This window comes from Macaca thibetana, chromosome 20 (assembly GCF_024542745.1).
Source record: "Macaca thibetana thibetana isolate TM-01 chromosome 20, ASM2454274v1, whole genome shotgun sequence".
Classification (NCBI taxonomy): domain Eukaryota; kingdom Metazoa; phylum Chordata; class Mammalia; order Primates; family Cercopithecidae; genus Macaca; species Macaca thibetana.
The window spans coordinates 12,097,256-12,121,073 of record NC_065597.1 but is presented as its reverse complement, the minus strand read 5'-3'; the positions used below and the strand labels follow the sequence as shown (position 1 = coordinate 12,121,073).

General features: G+C 42.6%; 1 protein-coding gene across 3 annotated transcripts in view; it reads right to left on the bottom strand.

Annotated features, from left to right (window-relative positions):
• TANGO6 (transport and golgi organization 6 homolog) overlaps window positions 1–23,818 on the bottom strand; it is a 260,400-nt gene that overhangs the window by 190,268 nt on the left and 46,314 nt on the right. For all 3 annotated transcript variants that reach the window (XR_007721939.1, XM_050773314.1, XM_050773315.1), the window contains exons 8-11: window positions 9,312–9,424; window positions 7,312–7,488; window positions 2,088–2,220; window positions 271–462 (exon numbers count right to left, since the gene is read on the bottom strand). Coding sequence is in view for 2 of the 3 variants with exons in the window: in XM_050773314.1 (XP_050629271.1) it covers window positions 271–462; window positions 2,088–2,220; window positions 7,312–7,488; window positions 9,312–9,424 (615 nt within the window). In the remaining variant the exon portion in view is untranslated. The remainder of the gene's footprint in view (window positions 1–270; window positions 463–2,087; window positions 2,221–7,311; window positions 7,489–9,311; window positions 9,425–23,818) is intronic.

Here is a 23,818-nt window from a genome sequence, read left to right as displayed (position 1 = left end):
CTACTATAACATAACATATAAACATTTAAGACAAAATTTTATGTGCATGAGAATCACCTCGGGAGCTTGTTAAACGTGTGGAGTCTCAGGACACTGGAACGTTTTGGATTCAGTGGCCTGGTGTGGGCTGTGTAGTTTCCATATTTAACCAGCATTCCAGGAAACACCTCACGATCCAGGTGTCATCAAATCACACTCTCAGCAATATTTTTAAACTATATTTTTTGGAAAGAAAAAAAGGCTAGGGTCCAGAATGTGGCAACTACTGACCTGAGTGATGTTTGTGAATATCTGCTCAGACATTCTCTCGCACAGAACAGCCATCAGCTGCAGGACAAGCAGCTTCTGCTCTTGGCCTTCCACAAGAAGAGTCTGATATTGCTCTAATTCCAAGAGGCTCTTGCTGGAGAAGGGCTCAGTTTTTAACCCTGTTTCATTTTCCGTAGCCACAAGAGTCAACTCCTACAAGCATGGCAGGAAAGAAAAAGTGAAGATAAAGCCAGTAGAACTAAGGCCTTCTCAAACATAAGTAGAAAACTGTTTGAACTGCATGTTTAAAGAAATAGTCTGTGTTTGTTGCAACATTATTTATAATAGCCAAAACTTGGAGACAAGCTAAATGACCAGCAATAAGAAAAAATTATGATGTATTTATAATATCACAGCAGTTAAAATAAATGAATTAGATTTATATGGGTATCAACATACATAGATCTCAAAAAACACTACTGAGTGAAAAATGTAAGTTTCAGAATAATATATACAGTATGATACCATGTATATAAAAATTTAAAGTCTCACAATAAAAAACATACACACACACACACAAAGAAATAGTTTGACAAGCTTTCGGCTTTGTGGGTATTTCTATGATTTCTACTAGTGGCCTTCCTTGAACTGAGCCTCACATCACCTCACATTCTCAAACCCCTTTTGGAGACCATTAGATGCCTCCAGCACTACAGCTCTTTTCCTCTAAGATACTTAGAACTAACTTCTAAGAAATTATGTATTACTGCGGGTTTTGTAGGCTATTCACCTACCCTTCTTGGCTTACTGAAACCTCTGCCTCCTGGGCTCAAGTGATCCTCTCATCTTAGCCTCCCGAGTAGCCGGGACTACAGGCACAAGCCCCCATGCCAGGCTACTTTTTGTATTTTTGGTAGAGACGGGGTTTCGCCATGTTGCCCAAGCTGGTCTCAAATGCCTGAGCTCAGGTGATCCACCTTGCTCGGCCTCCCAAAGTGCTGGGAGTGAGCCACCTTTTTTTAAGTATACAATTAAGAGCACATCCCCTTGGAATGTTATTTAGAAAGAGTATCGCTGGGCATGGGGATGGGTGTGAACATGGGAGGTAAGAAAGCATCAAAAAGTGTCTCCTACTTCAAGTTCTAGAAATGTTAGCCCTGATTCCCTCCTTGAATTCTCCCATACCTACAGAAACCTTAAACTCTCTTACAGCTCTTTTAGAGTAGACACTTTATTTAGGGGAAAGAGTTGAAAAGGCAGAGCTGGAGGTCACTGGCTTATGATGTCATACAGTGCAACAAGGAGTAACAGTATGGGGTACAAGTTACTGTCAGAGAATAGAAGAAAAGCAAGCAAAGCACAACCACTGGCACTAAGAAACAAACCCGGAAAAGGCTTCAGGTGCCTGCAAAATGAAATGAAGGAGGCAGAATTGCTAAATCTCCTTTGCAAATACCTGACAAAACAACAGTCAGAAAGGATAAGGGATTACTCTATAGCTGTAAAACCTGCTATTAACTTCAAAAGAGTTCTTACTGTCAACACAGAGCAAAGATTAACCCTTTCATAGATCGAGGGTTCTGCTTTGTTCATCTCTAAACTGCCAGTGCCGATTATTTGAGGAAGTAGTAGATAACATGAGTACTAGTGAAGAAAAGTTTCTTCTTTTTACTAATCCAAAGGCTACTAAAAAGTAAATTCCTTTATGTCCTTTGATCGCTTTCCTTAAATTAGGGCCTACATTTTAGGATCTAAAATTATAAATGCTTTGAAAATTCAAAGGGTTTCCTGGCACTCCCCTGGAATAACACTGACCAGGAATTACAGGTAGTTCTTACTTTCAAACAGAAGATGAAGAAGTCTCCTGCCAAACCGCATTCCTGGCAGTGGGACAGCAAGTCCCCGAGATGCTCTACCCGGCCCTGCTCTGAGGATACCTTCTGGTACAGAGCTTCATCTTCATCTTCATCACTGCAATGAGGGTAAAATTTATCTTGGCAGAGTTACCAGAGATACACATAATTTTAAACCCCATAACAATCTTCTTTTTTTTTTTTTTTTTTTTGAGACTGAGTCTGGCTCTGTCGCCCAGGCTGGAGTGCAGTGGCCGGATCTCAGCTCACTGCAAGCTCCGCCTCCCGGGTTTACGCCATTCTCCTGCCTCAGCCTCCGGAGTAGCTGGGACCACAGGCGCCCGCCACCTCGCCCGGCTAGTTTTTTGTATTTTTTAGTAGAGACGGGGTTTCACCGTGTTAGCCAGGATGGTCTCGATCTCCTGACCTTGTGATCCGCCCGTCTCAGCCTCCCAAAGTGCTGGGATTACAGGCTTGAGCCACCGTGCCCGGCTAACAATCTTCTGAAGTAACACGTTATGTCCAAACAGTTAATCATTAAAAAGATCCCCCAAATTTATTTAACTTATTTTACTATTTCTCCATTCTGAAAAAAGTATTGATTCTCAGAAACTAGGCTGTTATGTCCTGCATGGTCATTTGCTCAAATAGGGAAAGATTCATGAAGATGGATGTTAGCCGGGCACAGTGGTGCACACTGGTAGTGTACCAGGAGGCTGAGGCAGGAAGACTGCTTGAGCCCACGAGTTTGAGGTTGTAGTGCATTATGGTCACAACTGAATAGCCACTGAACTCCAGTAACATAGACAACATGGTAAGATCTCATTTCTAAAAAAAAAAAAAAAGATGGATGTTGGAGAATTACTATTACTTTTACAAAAGCAAGGAGGAATTAAAGTATATACAAGTCATATGCAGATATTCTGGGTCCTGAGGAAAAACAGAAAGAGAAGGCTGTAAAGTAAGGCTAGATCACAGAGGGCCTTGGATGTCATTCAAAAGAACTTTGACTTTTTTCTGATAAGCTACTGAAGGGTTATGGGCAGCAGAAAAAGATGTGATCATCATGGGAGGACATGCAGTCTCAACTGAAAGGAACCAATTAGCTGAGATGAGAAAATGCATAAAGGTTCAGAAAAATGAGTAGGTTGAATGTGATTACCAAGTTATAAAATCTGGCTAAATCAGTGCTATGATTACTGCAAAAACTTATTTATTTATTTATTTATTTATTTATTTGAGATGGAGTCTCGCTCTTGTTGCCCAGGCTGGAGTGCAATGATGCCATCTTGGTTCACTGCAACCTCCGCCTCCCGGGTTCAAGCAGTTCTCCTGCCTCAGCCTCCGGAGTAGCTGGGATTACAGGCGCCCACCACCACGCCCAGCTAATTTTTGGTATTTTTAGTAGAGACAGTATTTCACTATGGTGGCCAGGCTGGTCTCGAACTTCTGACCTCGTGATCTGCCCGCCTTGGCCTACCAAAGTGCTGGGATTACAGGCATGAGTCACTGCACTCAGCCGTTTTTTGTTTTTTTGTTTTTTTTTTTAATTTTTGAGACAGGGTCTCACTCATTGCCTAGGCTGGAGTACAGTGGTGCAATCATGGCTCACTGCAGCCTCCACCTCCCAGACTGAGGCAATCCTCCCACTTCAGCCTCCTAAGTAGCTGGGACTAGAGAGGTGCACCATCACAACCAACTAATATTTGTATTTTTTTGTAGAAACCGGGTTTTGCCATATTGCCCAGGCTGATCAAGAAATATTCGTACTTTCTCATGAGGTACTATGGCTTTTAGTTTTTAATTCTTCTGACAAGTGAAAAGACAAAGATACCATGTATACATATATATACACCTGTGTGTGTGTGTACATACTTTTTTTATAATTTTTTTTTTTTTTTAACACGGAGTTTTACTCTTGTCACCTAGGCTGGAGTACAATGGTGCGATCTCGGCTTACTGCAACCTCCACCTCCCGGGTTCAAGTGATTCTCCTGCCTCAGCCTCCCGAGTAGCTGGGATTACAGGCGACTGCCACCACGCCTGTCTAATTTTTGTATTTTTAGTAGACACAGAGTTTTACCATGTTGGCCAGGCTGGTCTCAAACTCTCGACCTCATGTGATCCGCCCGTCTTGGCCTCCCAAAATGCTGGGATTACAAGCATGAGCCACTGTGCCTGGCCTTTTTTTTTTTTTTTTTAAAGAAATGGGGTCTTGCTATGTTGCCCAGGCTGATCTTGAACGCCTAACCTCAAGCAATCCTCACACCTTGGCCTCCCAAAGTGCTGGGATTACCAGTATGAACCACCATACGCAGCTCAAGATACTATATTATTATACCATATCATCATATAAACAAATACAAAAGCATTGAAAATGTACTAAAAAGCAAAACACTAAAATAATGTGAACAGGAAATAAGACACTAGTTGACTTTTGTTTTCCTCTTTATATGTTTTTTGTATTATAAAAAGAATATGTGTTATTTCAGTGACCAATGACATAAAATTTTTTCAGACTAAATTGAGAAAAAAAAAATGACAGATGTTTCTTCATCTCATTGAAAAGTACAATTATTAACTTGGCAGACCATCTCATAAGGCAGTATGTCTCAGTGTGCCAGTTCACTAAGAACATGGACTTCCCACACCTGTAATCCCAGCACTTTGGGAGGCCGAGGCAGGTGGATCACAAGGTCAGGAGATGGAGACCATCCTGGCTAACTCGGTGAAACCCCGCCTTTACTAAAAATACAAAAAATTAGCCGGGCGTGGTGGCGGGCGCCTGTAGTCCCAGCTACTCGGGAGGCTGAGGCAGGAGAATGGCATGAACCTGGGAGGCGGAGCTTGCAGTGAGCCGAGATCGCGCCACTGCACTCCAGCCTGGGTGACAGAGCGAGACTCTGTCTCAAAAAAAAAAAAAAAAAAAAAAGAAGAACATGGACTTCCTATTCCTCTAATAGAATGAATAACCTATACATTTAGCTTAGGATATTTCCTGTATTATCCCAGAATCTTCCAGAGTCCTTCAGATCAGTCATGTTTTCTCCACAACATTCTATGTTGAAGGAAAAGCCAAAATGGATAAACATCACTTCTAAGCTTCTGTGAGCCATTTTGATTGTGAAAATGAAGTACTGTATTCAAATACTTCTAAAACAACATGACGTTAGCCTGGCATGGTGGCGAGTGCCTGTAGTCCCAGCTACTCGGCAGGCTGAGGCAAGAGAATTGCTTGAACCCAGGAGGTGGAGGTTGCAGTCAGCCAAGATCATGCCATTGCACTCCAGTCTGAGCAACAGAGCAACACTAAGCCTCAAAAACAAAACAAAAACACATGACAATTATCTTAAGAAGCACTACTTTAGTCACTCTTAAAAATTCAACGATAAGGCCACTTTGGGAGGCTAAGGTGGGTGGATCACCTGAGGTCAGGAGTTCAAGATCAGCCTGATCAACATGGAGAAACCCCATCTCTACTAAAAATACAAAATTAGCCAGGCGTGGTGGCACATGCCTGTAACCCCAGCTACTTGGGAGGCTGAGGCAGGAGAATCGCTTGAGCCCGGGAGGCAGAGGTTGCAGTGAGCCAAGATCGCGCCATTGCACTCCAGCCTGGGCAACAAGAGCAAAAACTCTGTCTCAAAAAAAAAAAAAAAAAAAAAAAATCAATGATAAAGAGTAAATTCCAAACAATTATATTTAATTCCAGAAAAGTAAAAACTCTGGATCTAAAGATCATAAAATCTAAGCTGCTCTTATAGAGTTTCTTTAAATAAACTTTTTTTTTTTTGAGACAGAGTCTCACTCTGTCACCTAGGCGGGAGTGCAGTGGCACGATCTTGGCTTACTGCAACCTCCACCTCCTGGGTTCAAGTGACAGTCCTGCCTCACCTCCCGAGTACCTGGGGCTACAGGTGCCAGCCCCCACAACTGGCTAATTTTTGTATTTTTAGTAGACATGAGTTTCACCATGTTGGCCAGGCTGGTCTTGAACTCCTGACCTCAAGTGATCTACCCACCTCAGCCTCCCAAAGTGCTGGGATTACATGTGTGAGCCACCACGCCTGGCTCTTCTTTCTTTCTTTTCTTTTTTTTTGAGACTATCTCGCCCTGTTGCCCAGGCTGGAGTGCAGTGTTACGATCCCAGCTCACTGCAACTTCCACCTCCCAGTTCAAGCAATTCTTGTGCCTCAGCCTCACAAGTAGCTAGGTCTACAGACATGCACCACCATGCCTGGCTAATTTTTGTATTTTTAATAGAGATGGTGTTTCACCATGTTGGCCAGGCTGGTCTCAAACTCCTAACCTCAGGTGATCCACCCGCCTCAGCCTCCTAAAGTGCTGTGATTACAGGTGTGAGCCACCATGTCTGGCCAAAAACATCTTGATAAACTGTTGCTGGGCAGAATAGCAGCTTGAGTTCGTACTGATGATTCTGTTTGCAATCTATGTGTTTTTCTATTTTCCTCGAGTCCACCAAACTGAAGGGGTGTTTTAAAACTTTACCAAGTTAACCATGAATATATAATAATATTTCAGCGCTTCAACAAACAGCAACACTTTGAATGTGATGTGAAATCCAAACAGGATAGCAGTCACTCATTCATATTACATGGACTATGACCAACAGGAAATTATGTTCTGAGGTAATAACATTAGATCATCCAGAAAGTGGAAATAATTTAAAACATGAAATTGTGAGATGTTGGATAAATAAATGATCCATTTCACTAATATTTATTAAGCACTTTCTAATCAATCCCTATGAGAAACAAATCTCCATCATAAAATTACCATAAAAGATAGCTATCGGACAATTTCCCTCAGGAATAAGTCTGAAGATAAACACACACATATACCATTTTGAGAGTCAGAAAGATAATTGGATTATTATGGTGTTAAGGGTGAACATGTGTCTGCCCTTTACTCTGATTAACTGGCAAAGATGGTGAAGTAAGTGGGCTTGTTGTGATGCAGAGCTGTGAGGCTCCAGTAAATTGCACCAACCATTAGCAGGCATCTTGGGAAAAAACCTGGAGAATTATTTAAGGCTTACGTTTCATTTAGAGAATATAAATAGCAAGCACCTCAGCCACTTGAGTTTCTGGTTTCTTTTCTATCAGCGCCCCTTAGTGGTTGAATGACTGAATGGCCTTTTGGGCAGAACTAAATCTGAAGAGAGACAGTAATGGATGGGTGGACTCACCTAATGGCCTCTTTGATGGTAATCATAATGCCACCTTGAGTGGCAGCTCTAAACTGACACAGAGAATGGAGAGAGGGCACAGCTTTGTCCAACCCTGCAAATCCTTTCAGGCTGGCAATTGCCTTCTTCCTTTCCAGCTTCCCCAGAATCCATAATAAGATTTCTTGGCAAAGTGACCTGGCAGAAAAAGCAGTTATGAATGAGCTTGTCATCTTACTCCATGCATCTAACAAGCTAACATAAAAAAAGAAAGAAAGGCTGTCAGGTTCCACTGCATTTTAAATGCTGGCACGATCTCCTAGTACTACTGAAATGCAGGAGTGGAAAGTATGCTTCTTGTGAATTTCAGAATGCAAATATACTGAAATTCAATGACTGACTGACTAATCCTTGGCTCTGGCAGCAACCCTGATTTGTCACATGAGCCCCACGTGATTTTTTTTTTTTTTTCGGTAATTCCAAGTGTACTACTGCCTTTGCATCAGGTACTGTCAAAGAAAGTACACACAGATAAAAATCATCTACTCTCAGCAAGACCAATAGCTGGAGACCAAGAAACTGCATACCAACAAAATATTGCTGATACCTCAACTCCTTTCATCTGTGTCAATCAACTAGAAGAGGAACTATATCAATGTTCACATGTTCCTTGTCTGTCTCTGATGAGGACATGATAGTGCTGTGAGGACTTGAGTTTTAAAACAAAAACCAGAGGCCAGGCGTGGTGGCTCACGCCTGTAATCCCAGCATTTTGGGAGGCTGAGGCGGGTGGATCATCTGAGGTCAGGAGTTTCAGACCAGCCTGGCCAACATGGTGAAACCCCATCTCTACTAAAACTACAAAAATTAGCTGGGCGTGGTGGCAAGTGCCTGTAATCCCAGCTACCCAGGAGACTGAGGCAGGAGAATCACCTGAACTCAGGGACGGAGGTTGAAGTGAGCCAAGATCACACCACTGCACCCCAGTCTGGACAACAGAGTGAGACTCCGTCTCAAAAAAAAAAAAACAAAAAACAAAAAACAAACAAAAAAAACCAAGAGTTATTTTGTGGACTGTCCCTTGAAACCAAGTTCACAGATGTACAGCCTCCCTCTTCCACTGCATTCTCTTGTCATTGCCATTGTGGCTGTGGGCCACAGTGACGTGCTGACTCAAGCTGAAGAGCCAAGGGCACTATGTAAGCTTTGAATAGTACAAAAGATGGTGTTTTCCTTCACCACTGAGCAATGGTGATAATGATAGCTACCATTTATTGAGCTTACTATTTGCCAGGGACTGTGCTAAACATATTAATGCATATTGAGTCTTTACAATAACTTTGCGAAGAAGATACTATTATTGTATATTGGATTACATGTGAGGCTCTCCAAACACCAAAAATAATAATTCTGTAGGACTTGAGATAAGATAACTCTTACCTGGAGGAAGAAACAACATAAATTACTGTGAAAATATAGCTGATATAAAATGAATCCTACTTAAATTCTATGACAAAGGAGTATTTTCTGGATGACTAAGACATCCCTTCTTTCTAAACAACACACTGTATCACCAACACCAAATCCCAGGCTAAATACAAAGTGCCACATTCAGATCTAGATTTCCCAAACATGTTTTCTAACTCCCCACAAGGTCATTATGATCCATCCCCTATTTCCTCCTTCCTAGACATGTAATTGCAGTATTTCTCACTGATTGAAAAATGGCATGTTTACACGTGTAAACAGAGATTTTGTCTTTGAGATTTAGGACAGAGGCTGAGGAAAGTAATTGTAAAAACTGTATCCAATGCCCTGTGATCTGCAAAATTCTTGTTCTTTTCCAGATGAGCAAAATACGAAGATCCCAGTGTTTTCCTGACTTTGAAAGGAAATGATAATTTCAAAGTGGCAAATATAAATTCAAAATAAGAACAAAAACAACATGCAAAAAAGACGTCACAATTTATAAACAAGTAAGATTCTATTTATAAACAAATAAGGGTCCCTTGATTGTTTACCTTATGTGAGATACACTCTGCTTAGTAAAACAGTAGAGAAGAAAAAGCACTCCCAGGACAGGAAGCAGAGAATCCATCAAAACTGTTAAAGGTTCATTCCCAACCACGTACACCTAGAAAAAAGGAAATGGTGAAGAATAATCCCATGACTGCCTGGCCAGAGCAATGGGGATCACACACCAAACACCTAGCAAGGCTCAGTGTCTTCAGCAGTATCTCCTCCGAATCACACCATTTTAGCTCCAAGGATGTGCTCAGACATGGCAATGAAACCATTTGAGTTTGGCAGACAGGCTGAAACGAGAGTGAACTGGAGCAGCACCATTTCATGTGTGCAGTCTCTAGACCTGCCCAGAATTGGTCAACTACCCGCTTTCTGACCTCTTCCTTTCCTACTTTTGGCTACGTCTGAGTTTCCTAATCTACCTATTGTTTAACTATGTAACTGTCCTACTGCTGAAGGCCCTGCTATTAGGAACAAGTAATTACTACCAAAGGGAAAAACTTTAAACTAGATTTGGAAAATCAAACCAAACCAAACCAAACCCAAAACACTGCTGACTCCAGTTTCATCACTCTTAAGATGTGACCACCACATGGAAATGTCCTATTCTCCCTAATTCTATAAATGTTCAAAGAAATTATACTGTAGGGCTGAGCACAGTGGCTCATGTCTGTAATCCCAGAATTTTTGGAGGTCACGGAGGTAGGATTGTTTGAGGCCAGAAGTTCAAGCCTAGCTGAGCAACACAGTAAGACCCCATCTCTACAAAAACATTTTAAAATTAGCCAGGCTTGGTAGTGCGTGCCTACAGTCCCAACTACTTGGGAGGCTGAGGCGGAAGGATGGCTTGAGCCCAGGAATTCAAAGCTGCAATAAGCTATGATCATGCTACTGCCCTCTAGCCTGGGTGACGGAGTAAGACCCTGTTTCTTACAAAAAAGAGAAAAGTAATTGCACTGTTCACCTAGATCTGTACTGGCTCTACACAGTTAAGTGTGTGAGGATGCTAACTACTGCCTATGAAAAAAAGTAAAAAAAAACAAAAACAAAAAACAAGTATGTGAGGATGGTGACTTTTATTAACAATCACAATGTTGCATGTTTTAGTTGTACCTTTCAATAAGGCTAGAACAAATGCATTCAATTCAATAAACTTTTACTGAACACTCACTGGGTTCAAAGCACTGTTTTAGGTACTGTAGTGAATATAAAAATCAGTAAGGGTCATTATCCTTCATATTGCTTGTGATATATGGGAAGAATAAAAAAAGTAAAACTATTATTATTATATTTGAGATGCGGTCTCTCTCACCCAGGCTGGAATGCAGTGGTGCAATCACAGCTTACTGCAGCCTCAATCTCCAAGCTCAAGTGATATTTTCATCTCAGCCTCCTGGGTAGCTGGAACCACAGGCACACACCACCATGCATGGCTAAGTTTTGTATTTTTAGTAGAGCTGGGGTTTTGCCATGTTGCTCAGGCTGGTCTCAAACTCCTGGGCTCAAACAATCCTCCCATCTTGTCCTCCCAAAGTGCTGGAATTACAGGCCACTGCACCCAGCCAAGTAAACCAATAATAATAATAATAATAATAATAATAAGGCAGATAATTGAAAGTATCTTAAGAAGTACAAAAATGTTATTCAAAACTCCAGTTAAACACAATAGGATTTCAAAATGTAATTCTGTTATAAGAAGTTAATTTAAACCTGATAGTATGGATAGTGATAATGGTAAAAAGAGAAAGAAAAGGAGCTGACAATGATTATGATCATGGTATATGTTCCGGAAACCACGATAGGTTTTTATCTTCCAAGCACTATACTAGATTCTTTAAAGAGCTAGCTCGTGCCGGGCGCGGTGGCTCAAGCCTGTAATCCCAGCACTTTGGGAGGCCGAGACAGGCGGATCACGAGGTCAGGAGATCGAGACCATCCTGGCTAACACGGTGAAACCCCGTCTCTACTAAAAAATACAAAAAACTAGCCGGGCGAGGTGGCGGGCGCCTGTAGTCCCAGCTACTCGGGAGGCTGAGGCAGGAGAATGGCGTACGTAAACCCGGGAGGCAGAGGTTGCAGTGAGCTGAGATCGTGCCACTGCACTCCAGCCTGGGCGACAGAGCGAGACTCCGTCTCAAAAAAAAAAAAAAAAAAGAGCTAGCTCGTTAAAATCATAACAATCTCACAAAGTCAGTACTAGCGGCCCTATTTTGAGAGTGAAAGGGGCCCAGTGTGATGGCTTACACCTGTAATCCCAGCACTTAGGGAGGCCAAGGAGGGAGGATCACTTGAGCCCAGGAGTTTGAGAACAGCCTGGGCAACATGGTGAGACCCCATCTCTATAAAAAATAAAATAAGGGAGGGGGGAGGGGGGAGGGGGGAGGGATTGCATTGGGAGTTATACCTGATGTAAACGACGAGTTGATGGGTGCTGACGAGTTGATGGGTGCAGCACACCAACATGGCACAAGTATACATATGTAACAAAGCTGCACATTATGCACATGTACCCTAGAACTTAAAGTATAATAATAAAAATAAAAATAAATAAAAAATAAATAAAATAAAATAAAAGGGAAGGGAAGGGAAGGGAAGCTCAAAGAAGCCCTTATTTATAGAAAGAGTTTTGAAGTCGGAATCAATGTTGTTCATGAAACTAAAGGTCATGGAGGTACTTTCATGAGCTGGAAAAATCTCTGTGCTTTTCCAGTGAATCCTGTCTCTTAAAAATCAACCCTAATTTTTCACATCCCTTAAGCCTCCTGACTCCTCTCTGGAGCCTGTTAGCCAAGGAGCCAGCTTCCTGTGCATGATCTAATCTCCGTAAGCCCAGCTAAATGAAGTGCTGTGTACAGCAGCGTTCAGAAGTCATGTACAGGCCTAATGATGAAATCACCAATTACAGGAGGCAAAAGAAGAGATTCTTCCAGATAACGTAAAGACCTATTGTTCGGCTTTGCATCCTGTGTTCTCAGAGGTAATCCCTGTGGAGCCATCCTTCCTTACCAGGATTTTTTGTACAAAAAATAATAAACCCCCAAACAAGAACAACAAAGAAAACAAAAACAAATGGAGTTAAGTCTTCATTATTTACTGGCTTAATAGGGCCAAAGCACCCCAAACTTTAACAAGAACTCAACTGAGCACATTCCTCAGGGATATATGTTGTTGCTGATAAATTCCTCTGATTTGGCCAGGGGCAGTGGCTCACACCTATAATCCCACCACTTTGGGAGGCTGAGGCGGGCGGATCACCTAAGGTCAGGAGTTCGACACCAGCCTGACCAACATGGTGAAACCCCGTTTCTACTAAAAATACAAAGTTAGCAGTGCGTGGTGGCACATGTCTGTAATCCCAGCTACTTGGGAGGCTGAGGCAGGAGAATTGCTTGAACCCAGGAATTGGAAGCTGTAGTGAGCCGAGATCATGCCACTGCACTCCAGCCTGGGCAACAAGAGTAAAACACTGTCTAAAAAAAAAAAAAATCCACTAATTTTTTGTTTGCTTCTTCCTTATACTTTTCTATATCTTCTTATAAGGAACAAGTACTACTTGTGCCTAAAATTTAGAAAATAATGTACGGCAATTTATACATATGTTATTTATTTTTGTGTAAAGGTTCAACAAATGTTTATTGAGTGCCACTTTTGTGCTAGCACACTTGTAGCCCTGCAGATACGGTGCTGAACAAAGTATCTGCTTCAAGGAGCTAACATTCTAGTTGAGGAGGCAGGCAAGAAACACCAACTATACAATACCAGGTAGTGACAAGTGCTAGGAGGAAAAATAAAGCAGGTTAAATGGATAACGATGAGGGGAAGAGCATGCGGAAAGAGAGAGAAAAATTAAGAATAGCCTTTATAGGCTGGGTGCAGCAGCTCATGACACCTGTAATCCCAGCACTTTGGGAAGCAGAGGTGGGTGGATCACGAGGTCAGGAGTTCGAGACCAGCCTGACCAACATGGTGAAACCCGTCTCCACAAAAATACGAAAGTTAGCTGGAGGTAGTGGTGCACACCTGTAATCCTACCTACTTGGGAGGCTGAGGCAGGAGAATTCCTTGAACCCAGGAGGTGGAGGTTGCAGTGAGCCGAGATCATACCATTGCACTCCAGCCTGGGCAATACAGCAAGACTCCGTCTCAAAAAAAATAAAAAAAATAAAAAATAAAAAAGAATAACCCTTATCAATTTACCAACTAGAATCTATCAAGTTCACAGATAGAAACAGAGAAATAAGACTTTTTTTAAGTGAAAAGATTTAGAATTAAGGCTTTCTTTTGGTTCAATCTGATAAATAAATGTTTTCTACAGTATCTTAAAGAATGTCAGTGGCCTCTCCTTGATCTATACACAATTGCCACCTCCCTTCCAACAATAATAGTAAATTTCTTCTGTACTGAACTCAAATCTACCTCCCTTTAAACTTCTTTGATGGAAGTACATGTATTCTTTATAAGTTTTGGGCTGGGTGCAGTGGCTCATGCCCATAATCCCAGCACTTTGAGGCTGAAGTGGGAAGATCACTTGTGCCCAGGAGTTCAAGACCAGCAACATAGCATGACCCCCATCTCTACAAAAAATAAAAATTAGCTGGGCATGGTGGTGCATGCCTGTACCTCCAGCTACACAGGCAGCTAAGGCAAGAGGATCTCCTAAGCCCAGGGGCTTGAGGCTGCAGTGAGCCATAGCACTACAGCCCGAGCAAGAGAACAAGATTCTGTCTCTAAAAAATAAATTAAAATAAAAAATAAAAGTTTTGGGCTGGGTATGGTGGCTCACATCTGTAACCCCAGCATTTCGGGAGGCTAAGGAGGGAGGATCACTTGAGTCCAGGAGCTTGAGACCAGCCTGGCCAATAAGATGGAACCCTGTCTCTACTAAAAATGCAAAAATTAGCCAGGTGTGGTGTGGTGGGCCTGTAATTCTGGTACTCCAGAGGCTCACGCACAAGAATCATTGCTTGAACCCAGGAGGTAGAGGTTGCAGTGAGCCAAGATCGCGGCTACTGCACTCCAGCCTGGGTGACAGAGTGAGACACTGTCTCAAAAAATAAAATAAAATTAAATTAAAATTAAAAAGTTTTGGACTAGTCATCTAAAAACAATAATCAAAATCAGTTTCACATAACTATGTACAATTATGTGTCAATTAAAATTTAAAAATAATAAAAATACATAATTTTTAAAAATAAAGTTTCTTTTATCTGCCTTAAGCACTGCTATGCATCCTAATGACCAGATTGATTTTGGAGATGAAAGATATGCAATGATACTTATTAAACTGACCCAGCACAAGTTCTGCCTCCTCCATAAGCCTGCCATATACTTAATCTTCAACTGTTCATTCATTCACTCACTCATTCATTCAAATATTCAGCACCTAACCACTATGAAATGATTTTTCTTCTTCTCTAAATTCCAATTGCATTTTAGAGCCTGTGATATATAATTGGTCCAGGAATATAGTATATAGTTATCTCCCAACTCCTGAACTAGCCTGGAAGGCAAAAGTCAAGCTCCCTTCTTCAGCGCCTATCAGAGTAGATTATGAAATGGTGCTACCTGAATTTTTGGTGACTAGGCAATGAATATAGTAGTACACAATTTAAAGGAACCCCACTGTTACTGCTTTTATTTTTTTTATTTTATATTTTTATTTTCTGAGACAAAGTCTTGCTCTGTTGTCCAGGATGGAGTGCAGTAGCACAATCTCGGCTCACTGCAACCTCTACCTCCCAGGTTCAAGTGATTCTCTTGCCTCAGCCTCCCGAGTAGCTGAGACTACAGGCACATCCCACCATGCCTGGCTAATTGTTACTGCTTTTATGAAGCAAACAATAACTACCATGTACTGCATTCCACTAAAGAGTGAGCCAGGTATTCGGCCAAACATTTAACATACAAAAAGTCTTCATAAGAGGAGTCCTGCAGGTGAAGCATTTTTGTTCCCACTCTAAAAATGTGGAAAACTGAGGCTCAGAGAAGCAGTCGGTCAGTTGAGCAAAGACACATTGTTAGCAAATGGCAGAACCAGGATAAACCCAGATCTGTCTGACACAAAATCCATTCACAATCCACATAGAGGGAAAGCAGATGAGTGGCTGCCAGGGACTCGGAGGAGGTCAGAATGGGGACTGATTGCTTTGTGGATATGGGATTTCCATATGGGGTGATGAAAAAGTTCTGGAACTAGATAGTGGTGATGGTTGGGCAACATCATGAATAGACTTAATTCCACTAAATTATACCATTTCAACTGGTTAAAATGGTAAATCTCGTATGTATTTACTACAATATTAAAAATCCCCAAACACATACCCCTGGCCTCTCAATACTTACCTTCTCCCCCTGTGCATAATGAGATTTTCATTGCTTCAGTTCCTAGCCTATACCAATTTTATCCCAGCTGTCCCCACCCTCTGAGTCAGTAGATCCCAGTTTGTCAGGCTTTTAATAACTCTAGTCCTGCAAGCTCTGCAAGCTGGAGCCGAAGTGTCCGTGTGGCACCATGGACAGCGGCTTCTGTAACACCTCCCCTTCCTCCTACTTATACAGCTCCGTTTTCTTATACAGCTCCCCTCTATTAATACCAAGTTTTCCAGTAGATCTCCAGGGGCATACTCTGACCAGCTGCTTCCAAGGACATCCCCCTTCTTCCAGTCTCTTGCCTAGTACTGAACTCCTATGCAGGTTAAAGTTCAGTCTGTACCTGACATCCAACATTACCCCCTATATACACTCCCAAAGTAGAATCTGGTCACTTCCCCCTTAACGTCTCCTGATCATTGGTTTATATTTGGAGTTTAGTAACCTATTCAGGGAAATGAGAGGCTGGACTGATTCAGCCAATGCTGCATTTCGAACTCAGCCAGCACTTACAATAGCCAAACACAGCACTAAAAAGGAATAATCCTTCCCATGAAATCACACTACACATGGAAGAAACAGTTGGGATAGTTACTTCCAGCCTCCTCCACATTGGACTGGTATCGGTATGGACTGAAGAAGCAGCAAAGGCACAAGAGACAAGCTGTTCCTGCCCATGGAGGGCAGGGCCTGACTGCTCCACCTCTGTGCCCCAACATCTGGGTGTTGTGTGATTTCCTTGGACTGTGCTTATGTTCAGTCTCTTTCTAGTTGGGGGGCAGGGGGAGTCTTCCCTGATCACATGGAGGCAAAGTGGGATGGGAATTCAAGTTCTAAAACACAATACAGTACTTCGCATGTTATTTTTCTTTTCTTTTCTTTTTTTTTTTTCCACAGTCTCACTCTGTCACCCAGGCAGGAATGCAGTGGCGTGATCTTGGCTCACTGCAACCTCCGCCTCTTGGATTCAGTATTTCCACGGACCAGTTTCGTGACTTAACACAAATCAGTGGACTTCTCTGAATCTGTTTCCTTATGTGTAAAACGAGGTTCGATAAATGGTGCTGTAAGGCCTCTTTCATATCTCATCTATGATTCTCTGACTTGACTGAAACTTTGCTCATTTCCTTCAGAATTCCCTTTTGGTACCTCAATCATTAAGAGGTGAGACTAGTTGAAAAAAATTAACCACCCTTCTAAAAAAAAAATGCAAAACAACTGAAGCTTCAACGTGACCAGATGTAATAAGTTTCTAACCCTTCCTCATATGCTTTCTGTTATGCTATCAGTCCTAAAGTTAGTTCTTTAAAGATGAAATCATATTCAGTTGAAAGGTTTTCTAGTTATTCTAGGTATTTCTACAACTAGGGATCCCCAAACAAAATACCAAGATATGGGAAAGCTGAAGCAGTGAAGGGAGAGACCCGAAGGCAGCTTTTCAATTGTGTGGTATGATAAAAGCCTCTCTGGGAGTAAGTGAAAGGATGCCTCGAAGAAAGGTTGAACCTGGCCAGGTGCGGTGGCTCACGCCTGTAATCCCAGCACTTTGGGAGGCCGAGTCGGGCAGACTGCCAGAGGTAAGGAGTTCAAGACCAGCCTAGCAACATGGTGAAACCCTGTCTCTACTAAAAATACAAAAAATTAGCTGGGTGTGGTGGTGGGTGCCTATAATCCCAGTTACTTGGGAGGCTCCGGCAGGAGAATCCCTTGAACCGGGGAGGTGGAGGTTGCGGTGAGCCGAGATCACGCCACACCACTGTACTCCAGCCTGGGCAACAGAGAGACGCCGTCTCAAAAAAAAAAAAAAAAAAAAAAGAAAAACTGAACCTCCGCTTACCTGTGGTTTTTCAAATATAAACATGCAGCAAGAGCTGAGAGGCAAAGTCAGAGGCCAATGTGGGTCAATGAAAATAGATTAGGCAAGGATACAGACTGGTACCAACAACCCCAGTGGCAGTCTGGGGATTTCCTTGTTCCTTTCTGGGGATTTCCACATTTCTTCCTGATTGCCCCTCGGCTTTCTTTCGCAGATCCAGCCAGCTATGATATGAGGCGTCTGCGGTTAAGCCTTACAATCCTTCATCTAAGCTTAGAGCGCTACTCTGCAATAAGCGATAGGATGATCTTAGCTATGGCCCACACACTACTGTAACTCTTTGCCTACCTGACTAGGAACTTCTTGAAGGCAGCAGTTGGCTCTTAATCATTTCTGTATTTGTGAACCTGGCAAAGTGTCTGGCATTCAGTAAATACCTGATAAATGTTTTTGTGACTGATTGAATCAAAGAATAAATGAACAAAGTAGGCTGCTGTTTATTTTCTCAAAAGCTCTATTTTTGTGGGGAAGTTACAATGCCCTATGCATTTCCTTTCTCCTTCCCTCCCTCCCTCCCTCCTTTCCTTCCTTCCTTCCTCTCTCCCTCCCTCCTTCCCTCCCTCTTTCCTCTCCCTCCCTCCCCTTTTCCTTTCCTTTCTTTTCTTTTCCTTTCCCTCCCACCCCTCCTCCCTTCCTTCCTTCCTTCCTTTTTTAAGCTGTAGCTAGTGGCAATTCCATCAGTGCTAACTAACAGAGCAGAATCATAGAACTTCAACTATGAAAGGGAGAGCGGACTGAGCAAAGCTGGACTTTATATTGGCTTGTACAGCATCTACCTTCAATATCTGGAGGATGGAATTTTTCTGGAAGGATTGGCTAGAAATTTAAAAGAGAAAGAAAAAAGTGGGTGGAATCAAAATGGTCAAAAATATTAAGAATAAACACGTGTTTCTGTTTCAAAGCAAACAAAATAAAACAAAACAGAAAGGAGTTCTCACATGCTCCATTACTTTCTTTTTTTGAATTCTTGAGAGGGAGCCTTGCTCTGTCACCCAGGCTGGAAAGCAGTGGCGCGATCTTGGCTCACTGCAACCTCCGCCTCCCAGGTTCAGGTGATTCTCCTGCCTCACCCACCTGAATAGCTGGGATTACAGATGCCCATTATGCCCAACTAGTTATTTATTTATTTATTTTGAGACGGAGTTTTGCTCTTGTCACCTAGGCTGGAGTGCAATGGTGCGATCTCAGCTTACTGCAACCTCTGCCTCCTGGGTACAAGCGATTCTCCTGCCTCAGCCTCCTGAGTAGCTGGGATTACTGGCACCCCCCACCACACCTGGCTAATTTTCATATTTTTAGTAGAGATGGGGTTTCATTATGTTGGCCAGGCTGATCTTGAACTCCTGACCTCAAGCGATCAACCCACCTCAGCCTCCTAAAGTCTTTTTTTTTTTTTTTGAGATGGAGTCTCGCTCTGTTGCCCAGGTTGGAGTGCACTGGTGCAATCTTGGCTCCCTGCAACCTCTGCCTCCCAGGTTCAAGTAATTCTCCCGCCTCAGCCTCCTGAGTGATTAAAGGGACCTGCCACCACACCCGGCTAATTTTTTATTTTTTATTTTTTTGTTAGTAGAAATGGGGTTTCGCCACGTTGGCCAGACTGTTCTTGAACTCCTGACTTCAGGTGATCCACCTGCCTTGGCCTCCCAAAGTGCTGGGATTATAGGCGCAAGCCACCACACCTGGCCATGTGCCCCATTTCTCATTCCATAGACTTCCATGACATTGCTAAGCACGTCCCTTAGAGACTACTGCAGAGTAGTTGAAAGAGCACAGGGAAGTCAGTAGTCAGGAAACTTGGATGTGAATTTTGTTTCTGTCACCTTTGTGACTGCCCCAAATTACACATTAAATGAGTGAACATGGATAAGACATTTAAGTCTCTCTCGGTCTCCATTTTCTCATTTATAATGTAGGTATCAAGCTTTTGGCATAAGGACAAATTAAGATAATTCATGTTAAAGGATTTTGTGAAAAATATATACCCCATACAAATGTTAGATTTATTCCTGAATGTTTTATATGTTTGATGCTATTGTGAATGGAAATATTTTCTTAACTTATGGGCTTATCTTTTACAGGGATGTACATGTGTGGGAATACAAACATGACGGGCCTGTTCGGAATCAAGCTGACGGAATCCTAACACTGAAATTCAGTACAGGCTGGAACTTGATTTTACACCTCCTAAAGATTAAACTAGTCAAATACAGCCTTCTAAAACATTACAGTGATCTTTCTGATAGTAGTGTTCCAGAACTTCTAATGCACTTGCTGAGTGTAATTAAGACTTGTGAGAGGAAAAAAGAACAAGGCAAGTTACCTAATATAGCAAGTATTTTGCACTGTGCATGCTTTCAGAACATATTGCATAAGATCGTCTTTTTAAAAAACAAGTTTCCCTGAACCAAAAGAGAACTGACAGTTTTTTGAGCACTTATGTGCTACAATATGCCATGAACCCACCACGTTACCTTATTTCATCCCCACAAATCAAATGATAAATAAGTTACCTAAAGTCGCACGGACAGTCAACTTTGGAGCCAGATTCCAACCTAGGTCTGTCTGGCTGAAAGGTGCTACACCATACCAGAGAGTCTGAACCAAAGCATTTAGAAAAGCTAACATTTGCAATTCCCACAGACTTGAAGGATACTTCTTTTGGTCTTTTGCTTGTAATTCAAGGTCACAGTTCAATTACACATGGACATTTCCAGAAAGAATTATTGCCAGTGCAGGGAACCAAGGTTAGAAGGAGACTACTTTTCACTATAAAGTTTTTTGTCCTTCTTAAATTTGTACCATGTGCAAACATGATCTTTTCTAAATACAGAAAGGGAGAGTGAAAGGGAAGGAAAGATTGGTTCCTGGACCTGCTCTGCCACTCCCCAACTGTATGATTAACAAGTCACTTCACAAAATCTTTTGGATTTTATTTTCTTTACTACAAAATGAGGGGTTAATTTGTCAAAACTCATAGACTATACAACTCCAACAGTGAACCCCAATGTAAACTATTGACTTTGGATGATACTGAGGCATTAATGTGGGTTCATCAATTGTAACAAATGTACCAGGCTGTCTGGAGATAAATATATGGGACCTCCCTATACTTTCCACTTAATTTTTCTGTGAACCTAAAACTGCTCTTAAAAAATAAAGTCTAGGCCGGGCGCGGTGGCTCAAGCCTGTAATCCCAGCACTTTGGGAGGCCGAGGTGGGTGGATCACGAGGTCAGGAGATCGAGACTATCCTGGCTAACATGGTGAAACCCCGTCTCTACTAAAAATACAAAAAACTAGCCGGGCGTGGTGGCGGGCGCCTGTAGTCTCAGCTACTTGGGAGGCTGAGGCGGGAGAATGGCGTGAACCCGGGAGGCGGAGCTTGCAGTGAGCCGAGATCACGCCACTGCACTCCAGCCTGGGAGACACAGCGAGACTCCGTCTCAAAAAATAAATAAATAAATAAATAAATAAATAAATAAATAAAGTCTATTGGTGGGCGTGGTGGCTCACGCCTGTAATCTCAGCACTTTGGGAGACTGTGGGTGGATCCCCTGAGGTCAGGAGTTAGAGAAAAACCCGGCCAACATAGCGAAGACCCACCTCTACTAAAAATACAAAAATTAGCCGGGCATGGTGGCACATGCCTATGATCCCAGGTATAATCCCAGCTACTCGGAGGCTGAGGCAGGAGAACCACTTGAACCCAGGAGGCGGAGGCTGCAATAAGCTGAGATTGCGCCACTGCACTCCAGCCTGGATGACAGAGCGAAACTCCATCTCAAAAAATAATAATAATAAATAAAGTCTATTTAAAAAGTGAGGTTATACTAAATTATTTCTGAAGTTCCTTCCAGTTCTAAGATTCTATTATTCTAATTTACTCTGCAAATCTAATTAAAAATTCAGAAAGAGTCAAATATCCAATCTGACAGAATAACTGTAATTAGAAATTCATTAAGATTAGATGCCGAAAAGACTTGAATAATTAAAGTCAAGATTCCCTGAATCTGGAAACAGAGAGATAAAATGGAAATGAGAATGTAGGAAATAAACTAATTAAGTGCCTCCTAGTTTTTCCTACCCTAACATTTCTTCTGCTTTAGGAAGAGTGTCAGGCAAGTACTGTGAAGAATGCTAAAAGGAAACGTTTTTGCCATTTCAGAATCTAGCCAGTCCTCTTACAAGCAAAAAATGTCCAAATAAAAAGGAATTGTAAGTCTCTTCTTATATTGTCCTACCCAGAACCAATCTCTGTGCAATCTAGGCCTCCCTTCACCTCTCTAGGCAAAGAATACACTATTAATCCTTCTCATGCCAGGGAGGACAAAAAATTTATGCATTCTAAGGACTGGGCCCCAGGCATTCAGAGCAGAAGGAGAGAATGAGGAACCACTGGACTAAAAGTGTTTTGAGTTGCATATTCCTTTTATGTCTTAGATAATTTTACCAGATAGAAGGTACATATATAGAAGTGAAAATCATTTATGCAGATAAAGTACACATGGCTGTGTCAAGTTTTCAATTCAATTCAACTAGCACCTATGAATGCACCTATATGTGGAGAACTTTCCTCCTGGCCCCCCAGAGCCATCAGAACCACCTGCTCTACACCCTGCTGGAGTGAAGGATACAAGAGTAAAAAGGCCTTCCCCTACAATTGTTCCTATCATAAAATTTTCATTCAGAGCACTGATGGTTTATTCTTTTCTTTCTTTGCTTTTTTTTTTGAGACGGAGTCTTGCTCTGTTGCCTAGGCTGGAGTGCAGTGGCACGATCTCGGCTCACTGCAACCTCCGCCTCCCGGGTTCAAGCAATTCTCCTGCCTCAGCCTCCCGAGTAGCTGGGACTACAGGCGCATGCCACCACGTCCAGCTAATTTTTTGTATTTTTAGTAGAGATGGGGTTTCACAGTGTTAGACAGCATGGTCTTGATCTCCTGACTTCGTGATCCGCCCACCTTGGCCTCCCAAAGTGCTGGGATTACAGGCGTGAGCCACTGCGCCCAGCCCAAGGGTTTATTCTTTAAATACCAAAATGTATTTATATTTTAGGCTGGCGCAGTGGCTCACACCTATAATCCCAGCACTTTGGGAGGCTGAGGCAGGTGGATCACGAGGTCAGGAGATCGAGACCATCCTGGCTAACACTGTGAAACTCCGTCTCTACTAAAAATATAAAAAATTAGCCAGGCGTGGCGCCAGCTACTAGGGAGGCTGAGGCAGGAGAATGGCATGAACCCAGGAGGCAGAGCTTGCAGTGAGCCAAGATTGCACCACTGCACTCCAACCTGGGCAACAGAGTGAGACTCCGTCACAAAAAAAAAAAAAAAAATTATTTACATTTTAATGCTTTCAGAAGGAAGTATTTCTTTCTTTCTTTCTTTCTTTCTTTTTTAAGATAGAGTCTCGCTCTGTTGTCCAGGCTGGAGTGCAGTGATGCGATCTCGGCTCACTGCAACTTCTGTGTCCCGGGTTCAAGCAACTCTCCTGCCTCAGCCTCCCAAGTAGGTAGAATTACAGGCACGCGCCACCACGCCCGGCTAATTTTTTTTGTATTTTTAGTAGAGACAGGGTTTCACCATGTTGGCCAGTTGGTCTCGAACTCCTGACCTCAAGTGATTCACCCGCCTCAGCCTCCAAAAGTGCTGGGATTATAGACGTGAGCCACTGTGCCTGGCCCTAGAAGGAAATATTTCTTGGGAGGCTGAGGCAAGAGAATAGCTTGAACCTGGGAGGCAGAGGTTGCAGTGAGCCAAGATCGTACCACTGCACTCTAGCCTGGGTGACAGAGTGAGACTCGGTCTCAAAAAAAAAAAAGTGGCCGGGCGCGGTGGCTCAAGCCTGTAATCCCAGCACTTTGGGAGGCCGAGACGGGCGGATCACGAGGTCAGGAGATCGAGACCATCCTGGCTAACACAATGAAACCCCGTCTCTACTAAAAAATACAAAAAACTAGCCGGGCGAAGTGGCGGGTGCCTGTAGTCCCAGCTACTCGGGAGGCTGAGGCAGGAAAATGGCGTGAACCCGGGAGGCAGAGCTTGCAGTGAGCTGAGATCCGGCCACTGCACTCCAGCCTGGGCAAGAGAGCCAGACTCCGCCTCAAAAAAAAAAAAAAAAAAAAAAAAAAAAAAAGTATGGGCCAGGCGAAATGACTCATGCCTGTAATCCCAACACTTTGGGAGGCTGAGGCAGGTGGATCACCTGAGGTCAGGAGTTCAAGACCAGCCTGACCAATGTGGTGAAATCCCATCTCTACT